Here is a 27,804-nt window from a genome sequence, read left to right as displayed (position 1 = left end):
ACATAAATGATTGAAAACGCAGTTTTAAATCTTTAATCGCAATGGAAGGGGAAGAGATGTATAAAAGCAGTATGACACTTGTGGTCACAGTATTGGTACCTGCGCCACTCTGCTAGAGGCCTTGTAGTTATATCCGTACCACTTGAGTTAAGTGGATTATTTTCAAATTTGTAATGTGGGAAGCCAGGTCTGTATTCTAAGACATAACATGTAACATGCATGTTCTTCAAATTAACAGTGGGATGCATGTCTTGAATTCATAAAGTTGACTTCATGACCTCAATGACAATGACTGCAGGTGTATGGGAGGGTTCAGGTGGTGGCAGAGATAACCCTGGCATCACTAGCATACATATACACCCACCCACCTTTCAGAGCCTTCAAACTGTCCTCATCCATTTCAACAAAAACTGCAGGCACCGTCCCTGGCCGCTGAGACTCCGCCTGAGGGATGGCGTCCTCCTCCTCCTCCTCACTGGTGTCAGTCACCTATGCAGAAAACATCAACCTAATTACCTTAAACAAAAAGGGCAGCTATACACTCCTAATCATACACACGCCAAAACACAATTTTCATGGTGTGAGTGTGTGAAGAAATCAACAGAGTTCATACACTCTTAAAAAGTAACTAATTTTCACAAAAATGCAGTTCTGCTACATCACAAGCTTTACCCTGACCACCAAGGGCATTGGTTTGTAGGTTGGGTTTGGAATTTGGTACTGTTCAATTCAAGCACAAAGTGCGCTAGTGCATGCATTTCAGCACAAATAGGCTATAATCCACCACTGTAAACTCTGTAAAATTATCTGTGGAACACTGCTCATTATTTGATGAAGTCAGTTACATTTTAAAACTTACCATTTTTCGTTTTTTGGGTGGATCAAAAATATCACAACATGTGTCGTCGGAATCAGACTGATATCTAGCAGGAGTAGAACTTTGTTGTCTTGTAGGTTGCCGTTTGAGGTCCCTCTTGAGCTGTTCACCCACCTTGGCCATCTGTGAACCAGACTGACAACGTACATCTTGTTTGAGAGAATGATTTTGAAAATGTCCACACCACCACTTTAAGAAACTGCAGAGACTCATTTTTTAATAGCTTGTACAAGTGCATTTCTTCATATTGCGACACACTTTCCAAGAATCCACCTCCATCCATCCATCCATCCATCCATCACTCTGACAGTATTTGTAACAGGAGACTGAATCTTGACTTAACATGCCTGGCGTTACAAAATAGCTAACTTGATTTGTTTCAGTCTTTTAAGTAATATTTATCATTTCAAATAAATATTTGCTGGCTAAATCTGCTAAATGCTTGTGCACCCAGCTTGGAAAAGTCTGCAAAAATTCACAATGTAACTCCCATGGCAAACATATTCTACGATGACACAGCATTATTTGTAAACTGGAAACACAATGTTCCATAACTGTTAAGTCATAAATCAAGCTTATCAATTCATTGCTTCAGCACCCCCTTCTCCTGGCCAGACTGACCGAAGGAAGACCATATATCCCCCCCCTTGAGGTAAGCAACACGCTTCTGGACTACTTCTTTGTAGTTTTCTGTGAAGAAGACACATAAAATACAAATTCAATGTGACCTTTTATTAATAAAAAATAATAATTTTAAGTCAGGAATGCGCCCTTAGCAACCACATGTATCAACATAAACATAGAAAAAAACATTTTAAAAAACGTAAGAATTAAAAAGGCTAAAATGTTTAAAGTAAATTTCTATTTACTAGGTGGCATCATGATGATGGATAAGTGGTTTGAGGAACAATTTGGAGAGACTTCTACAAATATGAATTTTGATCTATCAAAATTATCTATTTATCAAATATGTATTGGTTATTATCTCTTGTTAGGCAGCATTTTAGCAACTAAATTAATGACATTAATAAAATAGATTAAGACCTAACTGTTATCTATCAAAATGTGTGCCCTTGTGTTTTTATTTAGGCTATGTAAATATTTAGTTTAGTGCAGAGAGAAAATAACGGAATAAACAAAAGAATGAACGTTTTCGAGGGTGACCAACAGTCCTATTTTCCCAGGACATGTCCTGTTTTCACTGCCTGTCCTGGGTGTTTTTTATAAAGTGATGAAAATGTCCTGGTTTTCAAAAAACTGCTGGGAAAGATCAGCTATACAGCAAAATATAGATGGGCAAACAAGGAGGACAAGGAAGAAAAACAGGATAAAGAGGAAGAAAACTAGAGATAGAAATATATTTTGTTAGTTCGTTTTTGTAAGTTAGTGAGAGCTATTTTTGTTCAATTTGGAGGTATTTTTTTTAGTTATTTATTATTTATATATGTATTTTTCTAATACAGAAGAGACATTATTTCTATCATTATTTCATTCATTATTTTTGAAACCTGTCATAATAAAACATGTTGAGTAACCTCTGAGAAGCCTATCTGAATTTGTGTCTTGTAATATAACAATTTTCTATCCATACAGAGGAGGCATAGCCTACTTTAAATGTATTGAAATTAATAAGGCATCTTTGAGTAAACTTCGAGTATCATTTGAGTATCTGTTTGCCGGGCCGAGTGTCCTGGTTTTTGGTAACGTTAATCAAAATATAGTCACCCTAGATAAGCTATATGCCTATTTGTGTCTGGGAATTCCACAAATATTGTGTGGTAAAAAATAAAACGAATGAGACAAAGTTTGAGAACGGTTTGTTGTTTTTATTTGAGCTTTCATGCATATTAGCTACACATTGGAACGGTTGTTGTTCACGGTCAGGGACTTTTTTTTTTTCTAGCGGAATGCTTTTATTGATTTAACTTCATGAAAGTTGCACTAATAATTTTTTTTTTACTTTAATATTGTGTGGTAACCGTTTTATAAAAGCAATAAGGTACTCGAGGCAAGCTTCGCTTCGCGTCGTGCCTTCGGACGTTAACGTTAGCTACTTATTAACGACACAGCTGAGCACAGCCTCTCGTACCTTATTGCTACAGTCTATGTTTCAAGCACTTCATCAGTAACGTTAAATTACATGACAGTAGTCGGTTATGTTACAAAGAGTATTCAGAATAGTTTCAATGTTTTAGAACTTACCCGCCATGAACAGCAGTTTGGCTGCAACCGGCTTCGGATCTTGCCTGCGTTTAGCTGGTAAAATCACCTCTATCCAGCCTTCCTGGGACTGGAGGTCTTCCTTGCAGGTGACTGTAATACCAGCATTTATATATGCATCCTGTATAATAGATGTACTATCTGCAATAACGGACCCGTCTACGAAATAAAACAACCCATACATTGTGCTAACTTTACCCTGTTATCGCCTGAGTATCAGTGATGAATAATTTCAAACATTAACCGTTACTATTTGGCTATGTTGTAAGCTGTGTAGCTAATTGGCGCCCAAACTTCTACATAGTGATTGGATGTCGATGATGCTGCGCACACTGATTGGATGTGGGAACCGACTGGTGGGGGTAGGTCCAATTTCTGGGTCCATTCGTAGCATCTACTGCTAGTCTGGATTTTTTAATCTTGATCTGTTGCAGTGCTCAACAATCCCTATGTCAACAATAGTTATTAAAATATGCCACCTGTACAATCAAAGTACAAGTCCTACTTATTGGTCACTAATAAGACAATACCAAGGACAACAGAATACAGACACAGGAAGGTAATTATAATTTGTATCATTATTTTATATTATTGATATGTTTTTCTTGTTCTTCTTCTTCTTATAATTATGGTAGTAGTCGGCCTCATAGACATCATATATGATGTCTATGGTCAGCCTACTACTACAATAATAATAATAAAAAGAAGGCCCTAGAATAGCAGTACTAATAATAATGTAAATAATAGGATAATAACTGGTAGCAGGCCAAGCAATGGAGAAAGCCTACCTGATATTCATGATAAGTAGTAGGCTAGCTCCACCATCTTATAGGCTAGCTATACTGTCTTGAAATTGTCTTTTGTTTCAGGGAAAAGGCAGAAGACATAAACATTACAAGCAGTACCTTTGCAGCAGTGGTGTTGAAGTCCCTGACAGAATTTTAGGATGTCATGACAGAGAAGTAAGCTAGCATATATGATGATGTAAAGTATTTTTTTATGATTATGACATTACATGGATTACAACGTGTAATGTTTTCAGCCAAAAAACTAGCTTAATTCCCAAATTGCTTTGACACACTGCAAAAACTGCTTATCTAATAAAAAATTAACCATCTGATATTAAACTTATATCAAGATCAAAAAAGTAGTTGGTATTGTTTTCAGACCTACCTAGCTCTTTCTCGTAAAATCATTTGACTTAATTTAACCCTTGTGCTGCAATAGATATTTTACGCTGTTGAGTGCATTAATGACCAAAAATGGTCACATATTAAACATTGCCTAAAATATTATATATTATTATTATTTTCCACTTTTACCAAGTTAAATCTTTTAACCAGCATCAGTCCTCATCATAACTACCAAATATTTATTTAATTTCAGGATTTTAACCCTTTAAATACCCGTTTTGGTGGCGATACCATCAATTTGTATAAGAGGAAAAAACACAAAAATGTAATTATTTTCCATATACTAAATGCAAAGTGAAAACCTTGTTTTATGTCAAAATATGTCAAAGATTAGCAGCAACATTATTTTTGGTGCATTTTTATTTTTATGTGCTATGTCAGATTTTAAAAAAATAAATAATCACACATAGGGACAAATTTGGTCCTATTTGAACTCATTAAAATATCCATTTTTGAACCCACTGTCATAATATCATAAAATCATAATTTCTATTCAAATACCCTGTCATTACCAAGTCTTGGGGTAAAATATTTACTGTTTTCCACCAGTTGGTACCATTTATCATATAATTGACATACTGCAAACATCTGTAGTACTGCAACATTTTCCTGATTTCTACTAGGTGATTATAACCTGTGCCTGTATCACTACACATCAAAATTTGCTCTAGAAAGAAAGCAAAACTACAAGATCACCATGAACATGAATTTTTATTTTTTCTATAAATAATTTAATTCTATAAACATAAAACATATCAAAACTTCAAAACAAAATGGGGTCATTCTTCAGCTCATTTGCAGGAGCTGCAGAATTGCAATGCATGCTCCTTACAGATGTAAATGCTACATTTTGAGGAGGTGGTGGAGATTATTATTTTTTTTTTGTTAGGGCAGAAACTGCACCCCCTCCTCCTTTTGTCATGGGTGTCTGCAGACCCACTAGCTTTTCTTCATCTTGTCGAGTTTGAAATTGCCGCTTTCTCTTGCTAAATGCACACACACACACACATGCCTACACACACATCCTACACCACTGACACACACACAGAGAGAGAGATAGTAGACAGAAAGGGTAAAATATGACCTTCAGGATATTGTGATTTGTCACTCGCCTAAACACCATGTATTATATTTAGGCCCTACACACACACACACTTTTGTCAATGCAGACACACATTGCTCTCAGACATCCACACATACTACCAAAAATGTCCCTAATGCAGCACAAGGGTTAAGAAGAGTTTGACTTCTCATCCCGAAAACAAGTAAATGTGGCTCCCAGTGCGTTGAGCAAATTGTTCTTGATAAGACTCCTTCAAATAAGTCAAAGTCTTCTTCAATAAAGTCAAAATTATTTTTCAAGAGAGCACGGTAAGTGTCTTTATACTTAAAACAATACCAAAATTATGTTTTCATCTTAATATAAGATTAATTACACTTGGTTAGATTTTATTTTCTGCACTGACATGGATGGTGACAATTGTTTTGCTTACAGCTTCCAGCTCACCATGATGCACCACTGCAGCCAACAGCAGGAAAACGGAAGAGAGCTGACAGTAAGGTCAGAACACTAACAATGCATAATTCATTCCTTATAACTCATTCATTCATTCATTCATTCATAACTACGCAAGATTGCGGTGAAAATACAGACCGGAAGTCAAAAGACAACGAGCTCAGCGCTGAAAAGGGGCGTGGCTACATAAGGTCTATAGGCTAATGTAATGAACTACCCATGTCTGTACCGGATGTCTGTGTGAAAACTTATGTCCAGTAATAACAAAACAGTCATGGAACAATGTATGATATTCACATAAATCATATACCAAATTGTTCAGGATGGCCAAAAAGTGGGTTTCTGTCTATATGTGTTTGTGTGTGTGTAATACAATATGGGGCAGAGTGTAGTACAACAAAATATCTAGTAGTAGTAACCTATAGGTTAGTGGCAATAGTGTGCAGAATAAAAAAAAAACATGCAGGTCAGGACACAGGTAATACACATTTGTTCACTATGTTAGTCTATTGATATTTTGTATTTAGAGGAACTGACTCCTACAACGTAACAAACTAGCTCACGCATTTTTCAAATTTCAGAGTGGAGCAATTGGAGCAAGTTGCTTTACTTGTAGTGCTTTAATATCCCACTCAATACCTAAAAATAACACCTGATTCAGTGACTAACTTGCCACACACTTTGTGCCAACTTCAGAATGGATCAGCTGCTGAGGACGATGTAGTTGATATAGGAGAGCACCAGACCATGCAAGGACCAGAGGCTGAGAGACCCAACCCAAATCCGTCACAGGTAAGATTACAATTACTTACAGGCTAGCATTTGCATTATAGATTGCTTTACTTGTAGTGCTTTAATATCCCACTCAGTACCTAAAAATAACACCTGATTCAGTGACTAACTTGCCACACACTTTGTGCCAACTTCAGAATGGATCAGCTGCTGAGGATGATGTAGTTGATATTGGAGAGCACCAGACCATGCAAGGACCAGAGGCTGAGAGACCCAACCCAAATCCGTCACAGGTAAGATTACAATTACTTAGCGTTCATCTTTGTGCGTTTAATTTATCTTTTACAGGATTGATTTGCTATGATGACTTGATGCACACAATCTGGACAACAAATTTCATTCCTCTGCCATAGAATAGAATAGAATAGAATAAAAGACTTTATTTTCATGTCAGGCACTTCAATTTTGCTCAGCAGGCCACAATAAAGCTGAATTGAGATCTCTGGCTGACATAAAACCATGCCCAAAGAGTGCAGCAAGGCACAAGATTCTAGAAAATATTGATCATAGTGATGATTAGACGTAATTTTTCAGCATCAGCATTTTACTATATGGTCTGATGTTTGAACTCAAAAAATATTTGAGATACTGTGTTGGACCACCCAAAAGTACACACAAGGAATCCCTAAAATATCTGTAAATGTAAGTTCAGTGATGACAACTTATCAAAACCCATCAGAGACTAATACTTAACTAAAAATGGTTAGATGAAGTCATATGCACAAGAGCTCGATCCCAAGGGTTCCCAGAATAATGCATACATTTCATGTGTAATCATATTTAGCAAATAACATATCACAAATAATTATAATATTTTACTCGTGTTAGATTTTGCTCGGGTAGTAGAGCAAAGTTAATGTGAACTGTGTCATTCATATAGGGCATTTTTTAATTATTAGAAACGTGACAAGATTTGATAAACCTGAATACTTGAGAATGTTTTGTTCATTGTACTGAATGCTTTTTCAATCTCAATGTGTCATTTTGTAGGATGGAAATTGTGGAGATGACCTTTTGTACCCTGGAGCACCAATTACCAAAGGTCAAAGTTTGCTGCTTCTAATGGCTTACGTCCTGAGGCATAACTTGACCGGGATTGCTCTGGACCATCTTTTACGGATTTTTCATGAACTTTTCCCTGCACTGATACCAGCAACCTCGTATCTCTTCCATAAATCCTATGGCCAATATGGCGAGTATGTGCCCCATTTCTACTGCCACCAGTGTTCAAATTATATTGGAACAAAAGAATGTGGTTTGACACAGTGTGTTCTGTGTGAGGCAGAATTTGATGTGGATGCTAGTCTAGAAAAGGGTTCATATTTTTTGGTTATCAGTTTATCTTTGCAAATTAAAGAGATTCTGGAAAATCCCAACATCAAAATCCAAAGACATACATCAACTCCAGGTTTAATTTGTGATGTGCAATGTGGAGGGGAGTATAGGAGGCTTAAAGATAGTGGTGAAATAGGTGATGATGACATCAGTCTGATCTGGAACAGTGATGGGATCCCTGTTTTTAAAAGCTCTAGATGCCAAATATGGCCTATTCAGTGCCAAATCATAGAACTACACCCTACAGACAGGAAGAACAACATATGTGTTCCTTGTCTTTGGTTTGGAGAGAGCAAGCCTAATATACAGACTCTCCTATTTCCATTTGTAAAAGAGCTACAGGAACTTCAAAGTAATGGGATCACCTGGGGAGATGGTTGCACTGCAAAGGTGCATGCACTTGTATGTAGTGCAGATTCAGTTGCAAGGCCACTTCTCCAAAATAAGAAGCAGTTTAATGGCATTTATGGCTGTGACTTCTGTTACCACAGAGGTGGAGGCTCCTATCCATATGTTATTCCTGAACCTCGTCTTCGTACAGAAGTTGAGCATTTTGACAATGCCATGAATGCAACACCTCAGCAGCCCATAATGGGAGTGAAAGGCCCAAGTCAACTAATGAAACTAGACAAATTTCAAATGGTGCAAGGCTTTGTTCCAGAATATCAGCATAGTGTGTGCCTTGGAGTTACAAGACAGCTGACTTCTCTCTGGTTAGATTCCACAAACCATCAGCATGGTTGGTACATAGGCACCCAAACTGAGCAGATCGACAAAGTGCTTAAAAAAATTTCACCACCAACTGAGATCACAAGAGTACCACGATCTATGCAAGAAAGGAAGTTCTGGAAGGCATCTGAGTGGAGGTCGTTTCTTTTGTTTTATGCTTTGCCTGTTTTAAATGGCATCCTCCCCAGAAAATACTGGAATCATCTTTTCCTTTTGGTTTTTGCAGTATATCATCTACTGCAAGAAAGGATCAGAGAGGCCGAGGTGGTGATAGCTGAGCAGGCATTGAAAAAATTTGTCAGGGAGTTTCAGGGGTTATATGGCACAGCTAATGTGTCATTTAATGTGCACCTCATGACACACTTGGCTGCGAGTGTGAGGAACTGGGGACCATTGTGGGCCACGTCCACATTTTCCTTTGAATCTTTTAACGGCACCCTGTTGACATATTTCAATGGCACAACTCATGTCCCTGTCCAAATAATGAAAAGGTACCTTAGGGAGAGGAGTCTCACAAAGAAAGGAGCAACAGTTATGCATAATGCTAATGAGTATGTCAAAGATCTTTTCTATGAACTACAGGGCAGAAAGTGTTCAAGTGACAAATCAGTTCAGATCAGTGCCCATGTCAGAGTTTTTGGTAAATCAGTACAGACAGATGTCTCGGTTTTACACATGCTTGCAATAGATGACCTAATAGGTGTTAGAGTGAAACAAGCCTCCTACTACAACCGTTTCATTGTGAATGGAATACTTTATCACTCTGACACAAACAACCGCCTACAGAAAAGAATCAACTCTGTTGTTGAGTTGCAGAATGGCACATTAGTCAGAATTGTGAATTTGGTCGTTTCTGGTGCAACACACTGTGTTTTGGTCAAGGAGCTTGTTAAGTCTGGAAGGAAGCTGTGCAGAGACACAACACTTAATATTGCATCAAGCTTTGTGTATGAAGTGTCTGAGTGCAATATAGTGTATGCCATCCATCCAGAGTCATTGACACGCAAATGTGTCATGGTTGAATCCAGGGAGAAGGTATATGTTATTCCTCTGCCAAACAACATTGAACGAGACTAATGTGGCATCAAGAAAATTGCCGTACTACTGCCAAGAAGTCCAGAGATTCCCTGAGACCTATTGAATTGACATGTAAATACAATATCTGTACAAATAATGACTGTTCTTTACCTGTTACATAAAGTGACTCTTCTGTCAATCAAGTGTTTGTGCATTGATACATGATGGTAACAGTGTAGATAAACAAAATGAACTTGTCTTTGCAGCATTGTAGCATATGACCCTATAGCAGAAATCAGCCTAACAATGTCAATACACTTTCCATTAGTAGGCTACAGTAAATTACTAAATTACTAAATTTCCACTAAAAGTGTTTTTATTTTAGCATATTTCATGACAGTACTTTGATATGCTAATAAAAGTACACTTATATTTTAGTGCACTTTGTTAGTGTACTAAGATTACACTACCAATGAAGTGAAATCAGTGTACATTTTCAAAAATTATACTAACTCTGTATTACAAATAAGCGTACTTACTAAAAGTACACTAAATTACCACTATACATTTTTGTATTTTAACATATTTTATGAAAGTACACTGATATGCCACTAAAAATACACTTATTTTAGAGTGTACTTTATAAAGTGTACAGAAGTCACACTTCTAATGAAGTGAGATCATAGTACACTTTAAAACAGTATTCTTACAATTATTTCCCAAAAAAATATACTTCCCATAAGTACACTGAATTGCCACTCTAAGTATGTCACATTTAATACACTTAAAAAAAATAAACTTCTATACAATTTAAAATACATTAACAACAAAGTACACTTTCAAAAAGTACATTTAAAAAATAATTTGATTACTGCTAAATTAGTATACTTACTTTTTGGACTCTTAAGTTGAACTTAATTACATCTTTTTTGAAGTATACTTTTTAAAAGTACATATTAAGTACTCTTTAAATAAAGCACAACAAGTAGAAGCATACTTGTTTTATACTTCATGTACTTCATTCATATTTCCAATACACTAAAGTATACTACTTTTTTACCTGGGAAGTAACGGCTGGAGGGCGTTGTTAGGCACGACGCGAAGCGGAGTGCCTGCAACCCCTTCAGCCGTTACTTATTCACGATACAGCACTTGCCTCGAGTACCTTATTGCTTTTATAAAACGGTTGCCACACAATAAAAATATTAAAGCCGAAAAATATGTATCTATGCAACTTTCATGAAGTAAAATCACTAAAAGCCTGCCTTCCGCTGGAAAAAATAGTCCCGGAACGTGAACAGCAACAGAAGTTACATATATTATTTCGCCAATAGATGGCGGCAAAGACTGTCTTTATGAGTGAGTGAGTGAGTGAGTCTGTAGAGAAGGCTTTTGAAAGGACTCGAACTTGTGATCACGGAGAAGACAGACGCAACTGACAGATGACTAACGTTATGCACGGAAAACCCCATGACTGTTAAAAGGACAAAATATGCAGCGGACATTCAAACGCATTTTTTTATTATGAATATAGGACTGACCTGAAGGAAAATGCTACGTCTACTGTAAATGCAGGTACACTCGCTTACTCGATCTCTCACAATGCTCTGCTCTAGCTTTAAATGAACAATATCAATGAGATGAAACATCTGTTTAAGTTGCTAAGAGTGGTTGCTAGGGGTGTTGTGTAGTGATACATAGAACCGTTGGGTGAAGCGGTCATAGCCGTGTTTTATCGTGAATAAAGCACAGCTATTGACCAATCAGAATCAAGGATTGGAACTAACCGTTTTATAAATATTTATATATAATATAAATTATATATAAATCTATATACAGTATATACATGAAAATATTTCTTAAATATATACAAGCATGTGTGTGTATTTATATATATATAAAATAATTATACACAGTGCACCCACATATATTATGTAAAAAAACTTTTATTTTGGATGTGATTAATCATGATTAATCATTTGACAGCCCTAATATATATATATATATATAAATATCGTTTTATCATTTAATCATTCATATCTTAAATATAATTTAATCGATCATAATTTAAGAAATCATATAGTTTGATTTGTTTTTCATGATTATTATTTGAAATGTATGTTTAATGCTTTTCTTTTATTAACCTTGACACCTCAATGTAGCTGTGTTAGGGTGAACTTGTGTACTTTCTGTATGATGTGGCGAAAGCCTAAGTTTCTAATAGACAGACCACAAGTAGCGCGAATTTCTCAGTTAAAGTGGAAAAAAAAAATTCTATCTTGTTGTATACATGTTGTATAGCAGTTTATTTCTTATATGAGATTTATGACTTATTGACACGTGGTGGAACGGGACGATATGTGTATGTGCTTGCACAACCAGGTTTTCCACTCTACATATAAAGCGTTGTGGAAATTAGGGTTCGCGTACCAACCCCGAAGAGATCAAATAAAATTATGTATCAAATTTATAGGCAAGACAAGTAGTTTGTTTAGGCATGGTTTGTAGGGAATTACAAACCTGCGCACATATATTCAAACGCACATAACTAGAATCAATTCTTAATGCGCATGTGAACACCATCATGCAGCGTTTATCACAGGTTCACGTTTAAAGTCTGTTTAGAGCAGGGGTCTCAAACTCAACTTAACTGGGGGCCGCTGGAGGTAGAGTCTGGGTCAGGCTGTGCCGCATCAAGGATTCCACAAAATAATAGTATTCAAGTATTCCAAAAAAAGGAGCACAACTGATCCAATCTTCTCAATCTTTATTATTACCGTTTTTTCTGAACTGTTCCTCTGAATTTGAACATTCCTTTCTGGACATGATTGTTTCTTCATGAGCTGTCCTTCTGACAGTTGAAGTTCACTTTACAAACTTTATTTTTCTTTCCTTATAACACATCTTTGTGATTCTTATATTTGCTCATGTCCTTTTTATTTTTTTTAATATGATATTGAATGTTTTTTTTGGAAGGAACAATTCCTTATATTATAGGCTGCTTAGAAAAATAATTATTGCTTTTGAAATACAAATATTTGCAGTCATGTCTGCCCATCTTATTGAATTCTTTCTACACATGTATAGTGTCTCAGGCAAATTAGCCTAGTACTGACTTTCCACAAATCAAAGCAAACCTTCTTATCAACCTGTTGGACACATATTACAAGCTCAAAATGATTATTCTCACATTGTTTCAGGGGTCTCCAACACGTCGCTCGCGAGCTACCAGTAGCTCGTGGCCTGATTGGTGGTAGCTCGCCTTGGGCCTGTTCACATATCGCGCTCACATATTTTGCGCGCTCAAGTTCGTTATTTCAAATGTAGGAGCGCGGCAAGCGCGCTCATAATTGAAGCGACGCGCTCATTTTTTCCAGGCGCAGTATGATTGTACTTCGCGGTTCACGAGACTATGGTAGCCCATAAGGGATATAACTTTTTTTTTTTTTTAAACGCGGCACACGCAACGACGGGCCGCACTAACATTAAACTTTAATGTCAAGTAGGGGGGCCACAAAATATCACCCCGCGGGCCGCGAGTTTGAGACCACTGGAGAGAACGGTGACGTCTTAGCGGCCCCTAATTTAATAACAAATGATCATTTCACCGGAAGTGAATAAATCAAAACTAACTTTAGCTGGGAAATAACATTATTCAAGAACCGCTATAAAACCAAACCAATCTCTGTTACCTTAAATTATATGTTTATCTCTGTAAAGCTGCTTTGAAACAATCTACATTGTTAAAAGCGCTATATAAATGAGGATGACTTGACTTCACTATATTAAAAACTATGGAAAATACCGCAATGAAAAAAAAAAAGAAAACATCCTGTGTGGCATTTAATTGCCCCTTTCCACATCAAAGTTGCATTAATTGCTATAGGCTAGTAACATTAGTCTTCCACGTGTTTTCTTAACAAATGATCACTGGAAAGTAGAACTAACCCTTCCACAAACAAATTTAATTTGCCAACAGTTAATAATAATAAATAAAAGTGCATGACGTGCAAACCGGATAACAATCAAGTGCAATATAAACATGTTTTGTCAGGGCATCAGTGCCGAACAACACTCCATCAACATCTGCTTCCTCCTTCACACGCGTCTGGCGTGATTTAACTTCTCCCCAGTTGTTCCATGAAAACCCGCAAAACACGAAAAGCTGTGAAGTGATCAATAGGGTTGTTTCTTCTTTGGGTTGAAACATAAAAAGGTAAGCAACCGCTTTTAATCTCTGCATTTGTCCTCCGACTGTAACTGCTAGCGCTTTCACCCTGTCTATGGCTTTCACCGGAAAAGAGTTTACCCTACTTCCGGTCTCGGCGGCCATTTTTGTGAAATAGGCCTATTGCATGTTTTCTTGTGTGGCTGGATAATCAGGCTCATGAACAATAAGCATTAGCAATTATTTTAATAATAATGCTCATTGAAATGTTTCTTTTTTTTCCCACAAGGACATTTGATACAGTTTTCAAAGAAGATGAAGAGAAGTTTGATAAAAAAAATGAGGGATTAAACCAGTGTGAATAGAAAGTCGTCAGTAATTGTAATGAAGACAAAAGAAAAGTATAATTAGAGCCATAACGGGGCCGGAGAGCTGTGAATGTGTGCAGGGAAGACTGAAACTGAATGGTGTTCATTTGCACCACAAAACAATAGAGACAATACACTGAATGGATGCTTAGAAAACGGCAATAAACACATTTAGCATTTTAGAGTCTTCTGAAAATATAATCACGAGACATCTTAAAAAACATTTCATGAAACTCAGAGTTTTAGACTTATCTTCAGATTTGATTAACATGGTCAGACATGTGGCTTTAGCTGCAGTGCATTTCTAGATTAAAACAATGCCAACTTCAATTTTATAAAGATATTTCATAAAAAAAAAACTTTTCTAAAAACTTTACAAACTTTAAAAACTATTTATAACTATATTTTTTTTCATTTTGACTATTTACATTGACTTTACAATAAACTGTCAAGTGTCTACTTTCAAATGAGACTATAATAATGCTTTTAGTGCAAAGGGTTCATGAACTGTATCTGTTTTAGTTTGAGAGTGCCATTTATTGTGATTTTTTCAAAAGCGGGGGTGCTGGTTTACATGTTAACTATTTACAACTGTAACTCTTTTAGACATTAAGTTCTTTCTTTCAGAAAAGATGCCCAGCTAACATACAAACTAGCCTAGGTGTGCTGCTGGAAAATGCGTTATACATTTTAAGCTTCAGAATTTTACTCTCAAAGCAGACAGCCGTGCCTCTGCTACCGCGGGCGTGTTTTTCCACCTTCAAAGTTCTGTTTTTTCAAACTATTCGAATATATATTCGAATTTAGAATATTCAATGACAGCCCTATTAATGGCTTGAACAATTGGGCCATTTCAAACTGCAAACTATCCTTGCCTGACGCCTTAAACCGTGAATAATCTCGAGTGATTGTAAGTGTGATGATCATCTGCTAAATGAGCAACAACGACCACAATTCACTCCTTCAGTCAGTGAAGCTCCCACAGCCGTTCATGAGAGTTTAAATGCTGGGGAATATTCCCATCTTCCCACAGGAGAAGAAGCAAGCAGGAGGAATTACTCCAGGAGAAACTACGGACATACTATTGTAAAGATGGAGATTGAGGAAGAACCCTGCAGAATAAAAGATGAAGATACAGAGGAACAAATAGGTTGGTGTTTTCCTTCATTCTCTTTAATGACTGATGAGGAACATTAAGATGAAAACTAACATACAAATTCTAGACACTAGACTCTGTTGTAAAGTAGTTTTTTTTATCTCACTTATTTCTCTGTTTGTTCATTTTTGGCTTTGATTTTAGACTCGATGGAAGTAAAAGCAGACAAACGCCAACGGTTTCAAAAACCTCAACAATTCAAAAATGGAAATGCTGCTATTTCACCGACTGAAGAGAACCGCAAACAAAAACAAGCTGGAAAAGCTGTATTCAACGGACCTCTTACTTGCTCTCAGTGTGGAAAGAGTTTCATGCGTGAAGGAAACTTTAATGAACATATGAGAATTCACACTGGAGAAAATCTGTTCTCGTGCTCTCAGTGTGGAAAGAGTTTTACTCGGAAAGGACACTTAAACGTGCACATGAGAGTTCACACTGGAGGAGGATCGTTCTCCTGCTCTGAGTGTGGGAAGAGTTTCATAAAGAAAATAAGCTTACATGTGCACATGAAATCTCACACTGGAGAAGATATGTCCACATGCACTCAGTGTGGAAAGATATTCGCATCCAAAAAAAAGCTCAACTATCATTTGCGCATTCACGCCGAAGTGAAGCGGTTCAGCTGTGATCAGTGTGATAAAACATTTGTTCTGGAATCATACTTAAAATCACACATTCAAATTCATGCTGCTGTGAAGGCTTACCTTTGCTCTGTATGTGGAAAGAGTTTTTCACAACTTCCGGCTTTTCGATCGCATATGAGTGTTCATAATGGTGTGAAACCTTATCTGTGCTCTGACTGCGGGAAGACCTTCACTGTGTCCAGCGACTTAATAAAACACCAGAGGATTCACACCGGAGAGAAACCGTACAAGTGCTCACACTGTGAAAAGTGTTTCACTCAGGTAGGAGCCGTGAAATCTCATGAGAGAGTTCATACTGGAGAGAAATCTAAGAGACAAATTCATAAGAAAAGGCGTTGCCTGAAGTTGTCTAGTAAAAAATAATTCATGTTCAGATCCGTCTCTTTCAAGCAAATAGTTTGATATTCTGATAAAGCAAAATATGGTATTCTTGCAGCAACGGGATCTGAGGGAGAAATCTGTGAATTAAAATCAGGGAAAATTGTTTGTTTAAAATTGTAAATTTTGAGGAGGTCAAAATGCCTCAATTTAGTAGGAATGCTTTTGTTTCTGTTGGGGAGTAAATGTAGTAAAACTAACTCTATTAAATCTCCACCCACATGCTGAACAAGTTTAGTTGCTTAACAAAGTCTTTTATTGATTTAATGAACAAATTTCTTCAGGCAACTAATCAGAGTTTTGATTGTAGCTACGCATTGTAATGAATTAACTCTGCATTAATAAATCACTGTTTTTAAACTAAAAAGTGCAATTTTCTTCTTTCACAATAAAATACACAATATAAAATTCTGTTCTGTCGGTGGAAGTGCATTGAAAAAATACATGTTTTAAAGCTGTGATCTAGTTAAAATATAAGATCTTAATTACAAGGCCTTTGTAACAGTATGGTAAAAAACAATAACAACTAAAGATTAATTCATTTTAAAAATCAAATTCATAATAAAAAATAATTATATTAAAAATTAACAAAGCATTGAAAACCTATAATAATTGTCCATCAATACGAATGTCATACAGTAAGACATTTCAAAGGGTTTTTACACTAATTTGCTGGCAACACATGTGTATTAGTTTTTTATTAGTATTTCATATTGTAGTATTTCCGTGTTGATCCTCTCAGGCATTCTGTTAAAATATTTATCTGATACAAATAAAAACTACTAATCAAGAGTATGCATCTCTGTATTCATCTGAGTTTTAATATTGCATTTGATATTTTATCTCATCAGTATAAATAGCAAATTGTCCTTTAAAGCTAAAAGTGACTCTCATGACATTGTTCTTATGAATGCAAAAATGAACATGAAGCGATGGATGTGATCTGACGTTATGAGATTCTAAAAATGACTCAATCGTTTCATATTTTCTATCTTGCAAGAGTTTCTTTAAGAATTTATGCTAATAGTTAATATTACAGATCAGATGTTCCTCTAGTTGGCGCCATTTATAAATGGGAAGATGCAAGAAGCAATTAGAAAGGTAGAAGAATGGGCATATGATTAGGGATTCAACAGTGATTGGTTGTTCCAGAAGAGAGTCTGAAGATGTTTGAGAGATCGTTGGAGAAGGTGAAGGTTTTCACATTTTTTAGGTATTTATTTTGATAAGAAACTTACATGGGATGAACATGTGAACAAAATAGTGGAGAAATGCCAGAATGGGGAGCACTTTTTTCTTCATTAAAAACGATTTATGTGGCACTGATCCGGTGTGTATTTGATTATGGTATGTGGTGTATGATTCAGCCTCAAAAACCTTGTTAGAAAAACGCAATGAAATACAAGCTCAAACTATGAGACACACATTCCAGATTTACAAGTCTTGTTAAGAGAGATGCCAAGGAAAATATTAATGATCAATTACTGGGCTAAACTCAAAGGACATAAAGAGGAATATCCTACAAATATGTTTTTACAGAAGTGATGGGAACAAAATAAAAGTTGTAGAATAAGCTTCGAGTGCAGTGGTAAAATATAAGCAGAAGAAACGCAAGTAAATAGTATCGAGACGAATTGGGTTATGCAATACTTCAAGTAGATCTGCATTTGTTGGAGGCCAAAAAAAGCAGAAAGAGAAGTAGACTTGTCATCCACGTTTTCAGTGTTAGAGCCCAATATTCTCAGCATACACACATATTTACAGACAGCTCAAAAGATCCAGAGCGTCAGACAACTGGGGCTACTTTTATAATGCCAGATCAGTGAAATAAAGCCAACATCATATCATGTTGGCGTCTAAATGATGGCAATAGCCTACTCTTGGCATTATTGCATTGGGTAGAGGAACATAAACCTGGAAATGTTTTCATTTGTTCCGACTCAGTTTCAGCCACCAAGATATTCTGTTTAGCATATTAAAAATACATTCAGGAATTGTTCAAAATGATATCTTAGTTTTATATTAGTTCCAGGACACATGAGTAAAGGCAAATGAGGATGTGGATAAATATGCAAAACAAGCTTTACAGAGAGAAACAATAGAGATACAAGTTCCATTGAACAAGTCAGAAATTACGTTGTTGTTTTTTTAAATCTGGAATAAAGCAATAGAAAAATTGGCAAGTAAAGTGGAACAACTGAACATTTTTTTAGATTTCTTTATGCTCAATTAATAATGAAAAATCAAAAGATAAGATAATCAAGGAAAGAAGAGGTTATTTATAATATAATCATGTTAGGGCAGTCCAATTTAAATAGCACACTTAAAATAATAGAGGATCATCCAAATGGGTTATGTGAACAGTGTCATGTTAAAGAAATTGCCTGCGATTCTTGAATGTATCAAGTATGAGCCAGAAAGGAACAAATTGATAGGAGAAATGAAGAAAAATGGAATTCAAGAATTGAATTTTAAGGTTTTAATAAAATGGTCAAGTAAAATAAATAGTAAAGAATGATTTGATTGTATTAGGGAGACAGGGCTGATACATAGAATATAAACTCTATCCCACACTCCGGAGAGAAGATGGCGGTAATGAACCGAATACACTGGCTGCCAGCCGCCGTAAAAAACAAGCAGAAGAAGAAGAAGATGATGATGTTGATGGCATTTGTTTTCATTTCAATCACCTACGTTTGTTGAAGCCATCTTTAGTTAGTAAAACTTTGCTTTGCTGTTTCAGACTGTGAGTACATTTATTCAGTCACTTATTGGGAGAAATCTAAATCTGACTGTGTACATTTATTGAGTTCGACCAGTGTCCGATTCCCGAACATATGACTCTTAAGAGTCGGTTCGTTTTAGAGAATCAAAAACAATCTGCTTAGAGATTACTGAAATATCTGACTCTGGTAATCCAACGAATTGAAACTGTACAACAGTGAAATAGGACTTTACTTTCTCCTCACGTCGTCACACTAAAACGTTATTTTAATAGTAGGCCTAGGGCCTAATGCTCATTTAAATGTTTCTTTTTTTCCACAAGGGCATTTGATACAGTTTTTAAAGAAGATGAAGTGAGAAGTTTGATAAAAAAAGAGGGATTAAACCAGTGTGAATAGAAAGTCGTCAGTAATTGTAATGAAGACAAAAGAAAAGAATAATTAGAGCCATAACCGGGCCGGAGAGCTGTGAATGTGTGCAGGGAAGACTGAAACTGAATGGTGTTCGTTTGCACCACAAAACAATAGAGACAATACACTGAATGGATGCTTAGAAAACGGCAATAAACACATTTAGCATTTTCAGATTTGATTAACATGGTCAGACATGTGGCTTTAGCTGCAGTGCATTTCTAGATTAAAACAATGCCAACTTCAATTTTATAAAGATATTTCATTAAAAAAACATTTCTAATAACTTTACAAGCTTTGAAAACCTATAACTATTTGTTTCATTATGACTATTTACATTGACTTTACAATAAACTGTCAAGTGTCTACTTTCAAATGAGACTATAATAATGCTTTTAGTGCAAAGGGTTCATGAACTGTATCTGTTTTAGTTTGAGAGTGCCATTTATTGGGATTTTTTCAAAAGCGGGGGTGCTGGTTTACAGGTTAACTATTTACAACTGTAACTCTTTTAGACATTAAGTTGTTTCTTTCAGAAAAGATGCCCAGCTAACATACGAACTAGCCTACCAGTTACGTGTTGGTACTTGGTAATTTCACGCTGGTAATTTAATTACCATCAAATTGTCAACTCACAATGTCGCCTGTACAAACTCTTAAGCTTATAAGAAACAAACAACACGTTTTTTTTATGTAAATAAAACTATTTAATTAATCAAGAAATATATGCTAGTAAGAACGCTATATGTCTGTTTATGATGCTCTACTGAATGATTCCATTCAATTAAATGTTTAATATTATTTGTTAATATTGTAAATGCTTTTTATTGTATTTATCACATCCCAATTACTAACTGACAGGATCAGACGTTATGTTGTTGCAATGAACGATTCCAGGAATTTCAATTTTCTGGTTGTGAAAATAATAATAACATTATAATTGTAAAATTGATTGAAAGCATCTGCTAAATGAGCAACAGGGACCATAATTCACATCTTCACTAAAGCAATTCACGAGTAATGCTGGGGAATATTCCCATCTTCCCACAGGAGAAGAAGCAGCAAGCAGGAGGAATTACTCCAGGAGAAACTACGGACATACTATTGTAAAGATGGAGATTAAGGAAGAACCCTGCAGAATAAAAGATGAAGATACAGAGGAACAAATAGGTTGGTGTTTTCCTTCATTCTCTTTAATGACTGATGAGGAACATTAAGATGAAAAATATATTTAGATCAAGATACTACCAGACTTTATAGTTAACTTGATTTTTGCTCAATAGAGGCATGCCTATTTTTCTGATTTTTCTCTTTTGTCTTTCTTTAATTGGATTTTGGGAAGTGAAAGAAGACAAATGGCATCAGTTTCAAAAACCTTATTTCCTAAAAGAAGATGGAAACGCTATTATTTCACAGACTGCAAAGAATTTCACACAGAAACAAGCTAAACAAACTGGAATCAAAGATTTTTTCACCTGCTCTGAGTGTGGAAAGAGTTTCATGCATAAAAAAAATTAAATGTGCACATGAGAATTCACACTGGAGAAAAACCGTTCACATGTGCCGAGTGTGGAAAGAGATACACTCAGAAAGGACACTTTAATGAACACATGAGGATTCACACTGGAGAAAGGCCTTATACATGCTCTCAGTGTGGAAAGAGTTTCATTCACAAAAGAAGCCTAAATGTGCACACGAGAATTCACACTGGAGAAAAAACGTTCACATGCTCTCAGTGTGGAAAGAGTTTCAATAACAAAAAAAGCTTAAATTTCCACATGAGATCTCACACTGGAGAAAGGCCTCATACATGCACTCTATGTGGAAAGAGTTTCATTCAGAAGGGACACTTTAATACGCACATGAGAATTCACACGGGAGAAAAAAACATTCATATGCAATTAGTGTGGAAAGAGTTTTACATTCAAAAGCTCTGTCAAAGATCATGCGCTCTCACTAGGGAGTTGTTAAGCTGTGATCAGTGTGATAAACATTTGTTGTGGCATCAAACTGTAAGAACACACCTTAAAATTCAATGCGGCAAGCAGTGCGAGCCGCGAGAACGGTGGTTCATAATGAGCGTCTCACGGAGGAACGGAGGATTGATAAAAGGAGGAGTAGGGGCTGGATTTACGAAACATTCTTCAGAATAAAATACTTAACTACCAATTTCTTCTTATTTTCTAACTTGAGAAAAAAGATAAGAATATTTTGTATTCCCAAAAAAGTTTCTTAAGAATGTTCTTATTCGAAGCGATGCGTTTGTGTAAGAAAAATATCCATATTTAAAACTTTATCGACTTAGGCAGACAGCCGTACACAAGTCGACTTACGCCAAAAGAGTAACAACACTTGACGATGTATGACGTAGGAGTGTCGTAAGCTTGGACGCCTCTCGCGGTTCACACAAACACAGCTGGGCAACAAACTCAAGCTCCTCTGAAGATAGAAGTTGTTTGTTCAACACTGGAAATTGGCCACATTTTTGTAGGAATGCTTTTTTTTTAACAATCAGGGAGTAAATCTAGTAAAGCTAAGCATCTCCATCCATATGGTGTACAATAGTTTGTCTGGTTGTTAAGAGATGATGCTCTAATATTAAAGGAGAACTCCGGCGCAAAATGAACCTTTGGTCTAATAAAACATTGGTACCTAGTCAACCGTTCTCTGAGATTTGTTTTCATGATAATCGAATGTAAAGAGTTTTATCTCTAAAAACTGTTTAGCGTATAACGCTACTGGGCATTTAATAAGTAAAAAGAAATCGCTAGTTTATACCACTAACAAGGCTCAAAATAGCCCCACACGAACACAGTAACATAATGAGGGTCCCTACATGCAAAACGAAGCATTGAGAACTTTGTAAGTGTACAGACCGTTTAATAAGAAGATAAAGATAAAGACAGTCCACTTCGTGTATACAGACAGGAGCCATCTTTGGAAAACAGTCTCGACTAGTCAAACCACGAACGCCATTCATACAGTTCAGCTCACTTAGCACGTCGTTCGTGGTTTGATTGGTCGAGACTGTTTTCCAAGATGGCTCCTGTCTGTATGCGCTAACTGTACTGTCTGTGTAAAGCAGCGTTTCTCAAAGTGTGTGGCGCGCCCCACTGGTGGGGAATGGAAACATGACAAGTGGGGCGCGACAAACGGAGAAAATGTGGTAATTTTTGTGCCCATCTCTATTAATTTCTTTATTTATTGAGCATAAACTCAAAACAAAACAACGACACATTTAAATCTAAGCCTTACTTAACCTTTTCACACGTAAGTTTAAAAGTTTTTAGAGGCGCCCGTTATTTAGATCGTATCCCTTTATGGTTTCCATGGTGGCGCGTCATTGCTTGTCACACCGCAGCCACAATAGCGCTGAATGACTGATTATCTGCTTTTATTTCACAAATTTGTTGGCTATAGCAGGAAATATCTGATATTCCGATTGTCAAATATGAGCAAGTGGATGCGTTTTGTTGTTTAATAGTTGAGCTATACGCGATGGGCGTTAGTTTATGCCGGATTTTAGAGAATCGGATCTGTTGGATTTAACAAACGTCAATTTATCTACTTCTCCCGAAATACATGAAAGTAAGTGGCCAGTGAACTGGGAGAAGCATAGAGTAAACTTGAAAGTTACTTACACGATGTGTATTTGATATGAATAATACGTGTCGTCTAATTATAATGGAAATAATTATTATTGCCGCTTCCATAGACATAAGTGTGTATTTGACTAACTCTAAATGTATTGCTTTTTTAGGACTTATGTGAATTTAAATGTCTGAAACCTAAAATAAACATTATGTGGTTGAAAACACTGAATAGTTGTGATGTCAAGCGGTGAGCGCTCTCCGTCTCTGGCTCAGAAAATATAGCATACTACAAAACAGGCTCATTGCAGACACTAAATTAGTTAATCACTTAATGTTGAACTTTCAAAGTGCACCAGATTTATGAATTTATCTTTAAAACGTACAAACTTTTCTTCCGGGGGAGCATGCCCCCGGACCGGACCCCCCCCCCCCAGGGGTGCAGAGGTCCACACCACACGCAAAATACTGTGGGAAACACAGTAGCTTATATGATAGTCTTCGAAAAATACAAAATACAATTATTATTATTATAAAAATACCTAAAATACGTACATTAGGATTTTACCACCTCCGCCTCGTTTTGAGCCAGGAAAAACCCTGAGATTATTATTATTCTTTTTCAATTTTGTTTGTTCTTTTTGCATGCAGTTTGCGAAGTGACAAAATAGTAAAGCAAAGCACAACTAGTCCACACTTTTATTTTCTCCGTTTCTGAATTTGATGTTATCAGAGGCAAAATACAAACACAATTGCATTATTATTTTTATCTACTGTCATGTTCATGTTTTTAAAATGTCATGTTAATAAAATACATTTTAACTTAAAGCCTAGTTTATTAACATTTTGTTGGGGCGATTGCATGAGGACAGGTGGGGCACGAACCCTTCCCTACCTTCAGAGTGGGGAATGGCAGAAAAAGTTTGAGAAACACTGGTGTAAAGTATCTTCTGATTAAACTGTCTATACACTTACAAAGTTCTCAATGCTTCGGTTTGCATGTAAGGACACTCATTATGCTGCCGTGTTAGTGTGGGGCTAATTTGAGCCTTGTTAGTGGTATTAACTAGCGATCTCTTTTTGCTTACTCTATGCCCAATATACTAGCGTTATAAGCTAAACTGTTTTTAGAGATAAAACTCTTTATATTCGATTATCATGAAAACAAATCTCAGGGAACGATTTAATCTGTACCAATGTGTTATTACACCCGAGGTTCATTTTGCGCCGGAGTTCTCCTTTAACAAGACTTGTAAATCTGGAATGTGTGTGTCTCATAGTTTGAGCTTGTATTTTATTGAGTTTTTCTAACAAGGTTTTGAGGCTGAATCATACACCACATAATCAAATACACACCGGATCAGTGCCACATAAATCGTTTTTAATGAAGAAAAAAGTGCTCCCCATTCTGGCATTTCTCCACTACTTTGTTCACATGTTCATCCCATGTAAGTTTCGTATCAAAATAAATACCTAAAAAATGTGAAAACCTTCACCTTCTCCAACGATCTTTCAAACATCTTCAGACTCTCTTCTGGAACAACCAATCACTGTTGAATCCCTAATCATATGCCCATTCTTCTACCTTTCTAATTGCTTCTTGCATCTTCCCATTTATAAATGGGGCCAACTAGAGGAACATCTGATCTGCAATATTAACTATTAGCATAAATTTATTAAGAACCTCTTGCAAGATAGAAAATATGAAACGATTGAGTCATTTTTAGAATCTCATAACGTCAGATCACATCCATCGCTTCATGTTCATTTTTGCATTCATAAGAACAATGTCATGAGAGTCACTTTTAGCTTTAAAGGACAATTTGCTATTTATACTGATGAGATAAAATATCAAATGCAATATTAAAACTCAGATGAATACAGAGATGCATACTCTTGATTAGTAGTTTTTATTTGTATCAGATAAATATTTTAACAGAATGCCTGAGAGGATCAACACGGAAATACTACAATATTAAATACTAATAAAAAACTAATACACATGTGTTGCCAGCAAATTAGTGTAAAAACCCTTTGAAATGTCTTACTGTATGACATTCGTATTGATGGACAATTATTATAGGTTTTCAATGCTTTGTTAATTTTTAATAAAATTATTTTTTATTATGAATTTGATTTTTAAAATGAATTAATCTTTAGTTATTGTTTTTTTTTTTACCATACTGTTACAAAGACCTTGTGATTAAGATCTTATATTTTAACTAGATCACAGCTTTAAAACATGTATTTTTTCAATGCACTTCCACCGACAGAACAATTTTGTATTGTGTGTTTTATTGTGAAAGAAGAAAATTGCACTTTTTAGTTTAAAAACAGTGATTTATTAATGCAAAGTTAATTCATTACAATGCGTAGCTACAATCAAAACTCTGATTAGTTGCCTGAAGAAATTTGTTCATTAAATCAATAAACTAAAAGACTTTGTAAAGCAACTAAACTTGTTCAGCATGTGGGTGGAGATTTAATAGAGTTAGTTTTACTACATTTACTCCCCAACAGAAACAAAAGCATTCCTACTAAATTGAGGCATTTTGACCTCCTCACAATTTACAATTTTAAACAAACAATTTTCCCTGAATTTAATTCACAGATTTCTCCCTCAGATCCCGTTGCTGCAAGAATACCATATTTTGCTTTATCAGAATATCAAACTATTTGCTTGAAAGAGACGGATCTGAACATGAATTATTTTTTACTAGACAACTTCAGGCAACGCCTTTTCTTATGAATTTGTCTCTTAGATTTCTCTCCAGTATGAACTCTCTCATGAGATTTCACGGCTCCTACCTGAGTGAAACACTTTTCACAGTGTGAGCACTTGTACGGTTTCTCTCCGGTGTGAATCCTCTGGTGTTTTATTAAATCGCTGGACACAGTGAAGGTCTTCCCGCAGTCAGAGCACAGATAAGGTTTCACACCATTATGAACACTCATATGCAACCGAAAAGGCGGCAGTTGTGAAAAACTCTTTCCACATACAGAGCAAAGGTAAGCCTTCACAGCAGCATGAATTTGAATGTGTGATTTTAAGTATGATTCCAGAACAAATGTTTTATCACACTGATCACAGCTGAACCGCTTCACTTCGGCGTGAATGCGCAAATGATAGTTGAGCTTTTTTTTGGATGCAAATATCTTTCCACACTGAGTGCATTTGGACATATCTTCTCCAGTGTGAGATTTCATGTGCACATGTAAGCTTATTTTCTTTATGAAACTCTTCCCACACTCAGAGCAGGAGAACGATCCTCCTCCAGTGTGAACTCTCATGTGCACGTTTAAGTGTCCTTTCCGAGTGAAACTCTTTCCACACTGAGAGCACGAGAACAGATTTTCTCCAGTGTGAATTCTCATGTGTTCATTGAAGTTTCCTTCACGCATGAAACTCTTTCCACACTGAGAGCAAGTAAGAGGTCCGTTGAATACAGCTTTTCCAGCTTGTTTTTGTTTGCGGTTCTCTTCAGTCGGTGAAATAGCAGCATTTCCATTTTTGAATTGTTGAGGTTTTTGAAACCGTTGGCGTTTGTCTGCTTTTACTTCCATCGAGTCTAAAATCAAAGCCAAAAATGAACAAACAGAGAAATAAGTGAGATAAAAAAAAACACTTTACAACTGAGTCTAGTGTCTAGAATTTGTATGTCAGTTTTCATCTTAATGTTCCTCATCAGTCATTAAAGAGAATGAAGGAAAACACCAACCTATTTGTTCCTCTGTATCTTCATCTTTTATTCTGCAGGGTTCTTCCTTAATCTCCATCTTTACAATAGTATGTCCGTAGTTTCTCCTGGAGTAATTCCTCCTGCTTGCTGCTTCTTCTCCTGTGGGAAGATGGGAATATTCCCCAGCATTTAAACTCTCATGAACGGCTGTGGGAGCTTCACTGACTGAAGGAGTGAATTGTGGTCGTTGTTGCTCATTTAGCAGATGATCATCACACTTACAATCACTCGAGATTATTCACGGTTTAAGGCGTCAGGCAAGGATAGTTTGCAGTTTGAAATGGCCCAATTGTTCAAGCCATTAAATAAATCAGCTTCTAAGTTTGAAAGCCGTTCACTAGTCAGCTCACGCTCTAGGCTCATATAGACTATTGTGATTTAATAAATATTTCACAGTTCAGTTTTGGTCAATCCTTCCCTGAGTCTTTAACTGCACTAAATAATGAATATAACGAAATAGTAATTTTTAGTCTGTTAACCCGTCCGATGGAGGCACCAGAGAGAACACAGAGCATATGCTGAAAGATTGAGAATTTTCTTCACTTATGTTATCTGAACATCGTTTACCAAGTCATGTTTTTTATTTTATTTGCACTGCTTACGTTGGTCATTATGGTAATAAGCTGGCTGTGCGTGAATTCCCCTGCCAGACTTTCACACTCCCATCCGTGCTTTTATGGGACTGCAGTCTCATGCTAATGTGCCTTATTTAGTAAATCTGGCCAAACTGCACGGTTAAAAAACCAGACCTCTTCTCTTTGCGCATATGCAACCATAGAACCGGAGATCTTTTGCTACGTTTGCACCTCCCGTCCAGACTAAAACGGCAAAAACGAAGACCTAAAACGGACAAGTTTAGAAACGCTGCCGACCCAGTTTTGCGTTTTGAACCTCCGGAGGGCTTTTTAGTGAAGATGGGTCAAAACGGAGGACTTTAGAAACGATGA

At 36.3% G+C, this 27,804-nt stretch overlaps 2 protein-coding genes across 5 annotated transcripts in view; one reads left to right on the top strand and one right to left on the bottom strand.

Moving 5' to 3' along the window:
* Positions 1-20,721, top strand: part of LOC130073057 (gastrula zinc finger protein XlCGF8.2DB-like) — a 154,058-nt gene extending 133,337 nt beyond the window's left edge. Inside the window, exons 1-2 of one of the 3 annotated variants that reach the window (XR_008804205.1) lie at positions 15,049-15,365; positions 20,578-20,721. Coding sequence is in view for 2 of the 3 variants with exons in the window: in XM_056238480.1 (XP_056094455.1) it covers positions 15,308-15,365; positions 15,516-16,378 (921 nt within the window). In the remaining variant the exon portion in view is untranslated. Of the gene's footprint in view, positions 1-15,048; positions 15,366-15,515; positions 16,508-20,577 lie in introns of those variants that run through there. The other 2 variants (XM_056238480.1, XM_056238479.1) reach the window with 2 other exon arrangements.
* Positions 1-27,804, bottom strand: part of LOC130073045 (gastrula zinc finger protein XlCGF7.1-like) — a 471,752-nt gene that overhangs the window by 422,213 nt on the left and 21,735 nt on the right. Inside the window, exon 2 of one of the 2 annotated variants that reach the window (XM_056238441.1) lies at positions 26,837-26,956. The exons of the other annotated variant lie outside the window; for it this stretch is intronic. Within the exon in view, the coding sequence (XP_056094416.1) occupies positions 26,837-26,956 (120 nt within the window). The remainder of the gene's footprint in view (positions 1-26,836; positions 26,957-27,804) is intronic. 2 annotated transcript variants of the gene reach the window in all.

Source organism: Rhinichthys klamathensis, unplaced genomic scaffold, assembly GCF_029890125.1.
Source record: "Rhinichthys klamathensis goyatoka isolate OS25496 unplaced genomic scaffold, OSU_Roscu_1.1 h1tg000523l_1, whole genome shotgun sequence".
Taxonomy (NCBI): Eukaryota; Metazoa; Chordata; class Actinopteri; order Cypriniformes; family Leuciscidae; genus Rhinichthys; species Rhinichthys klamathensis.
The sequence above is the reverse complement of the archived record's forward strand: the minus strand, read 5'-3'. Positions and strand labels throughout refer to the sequence as shown.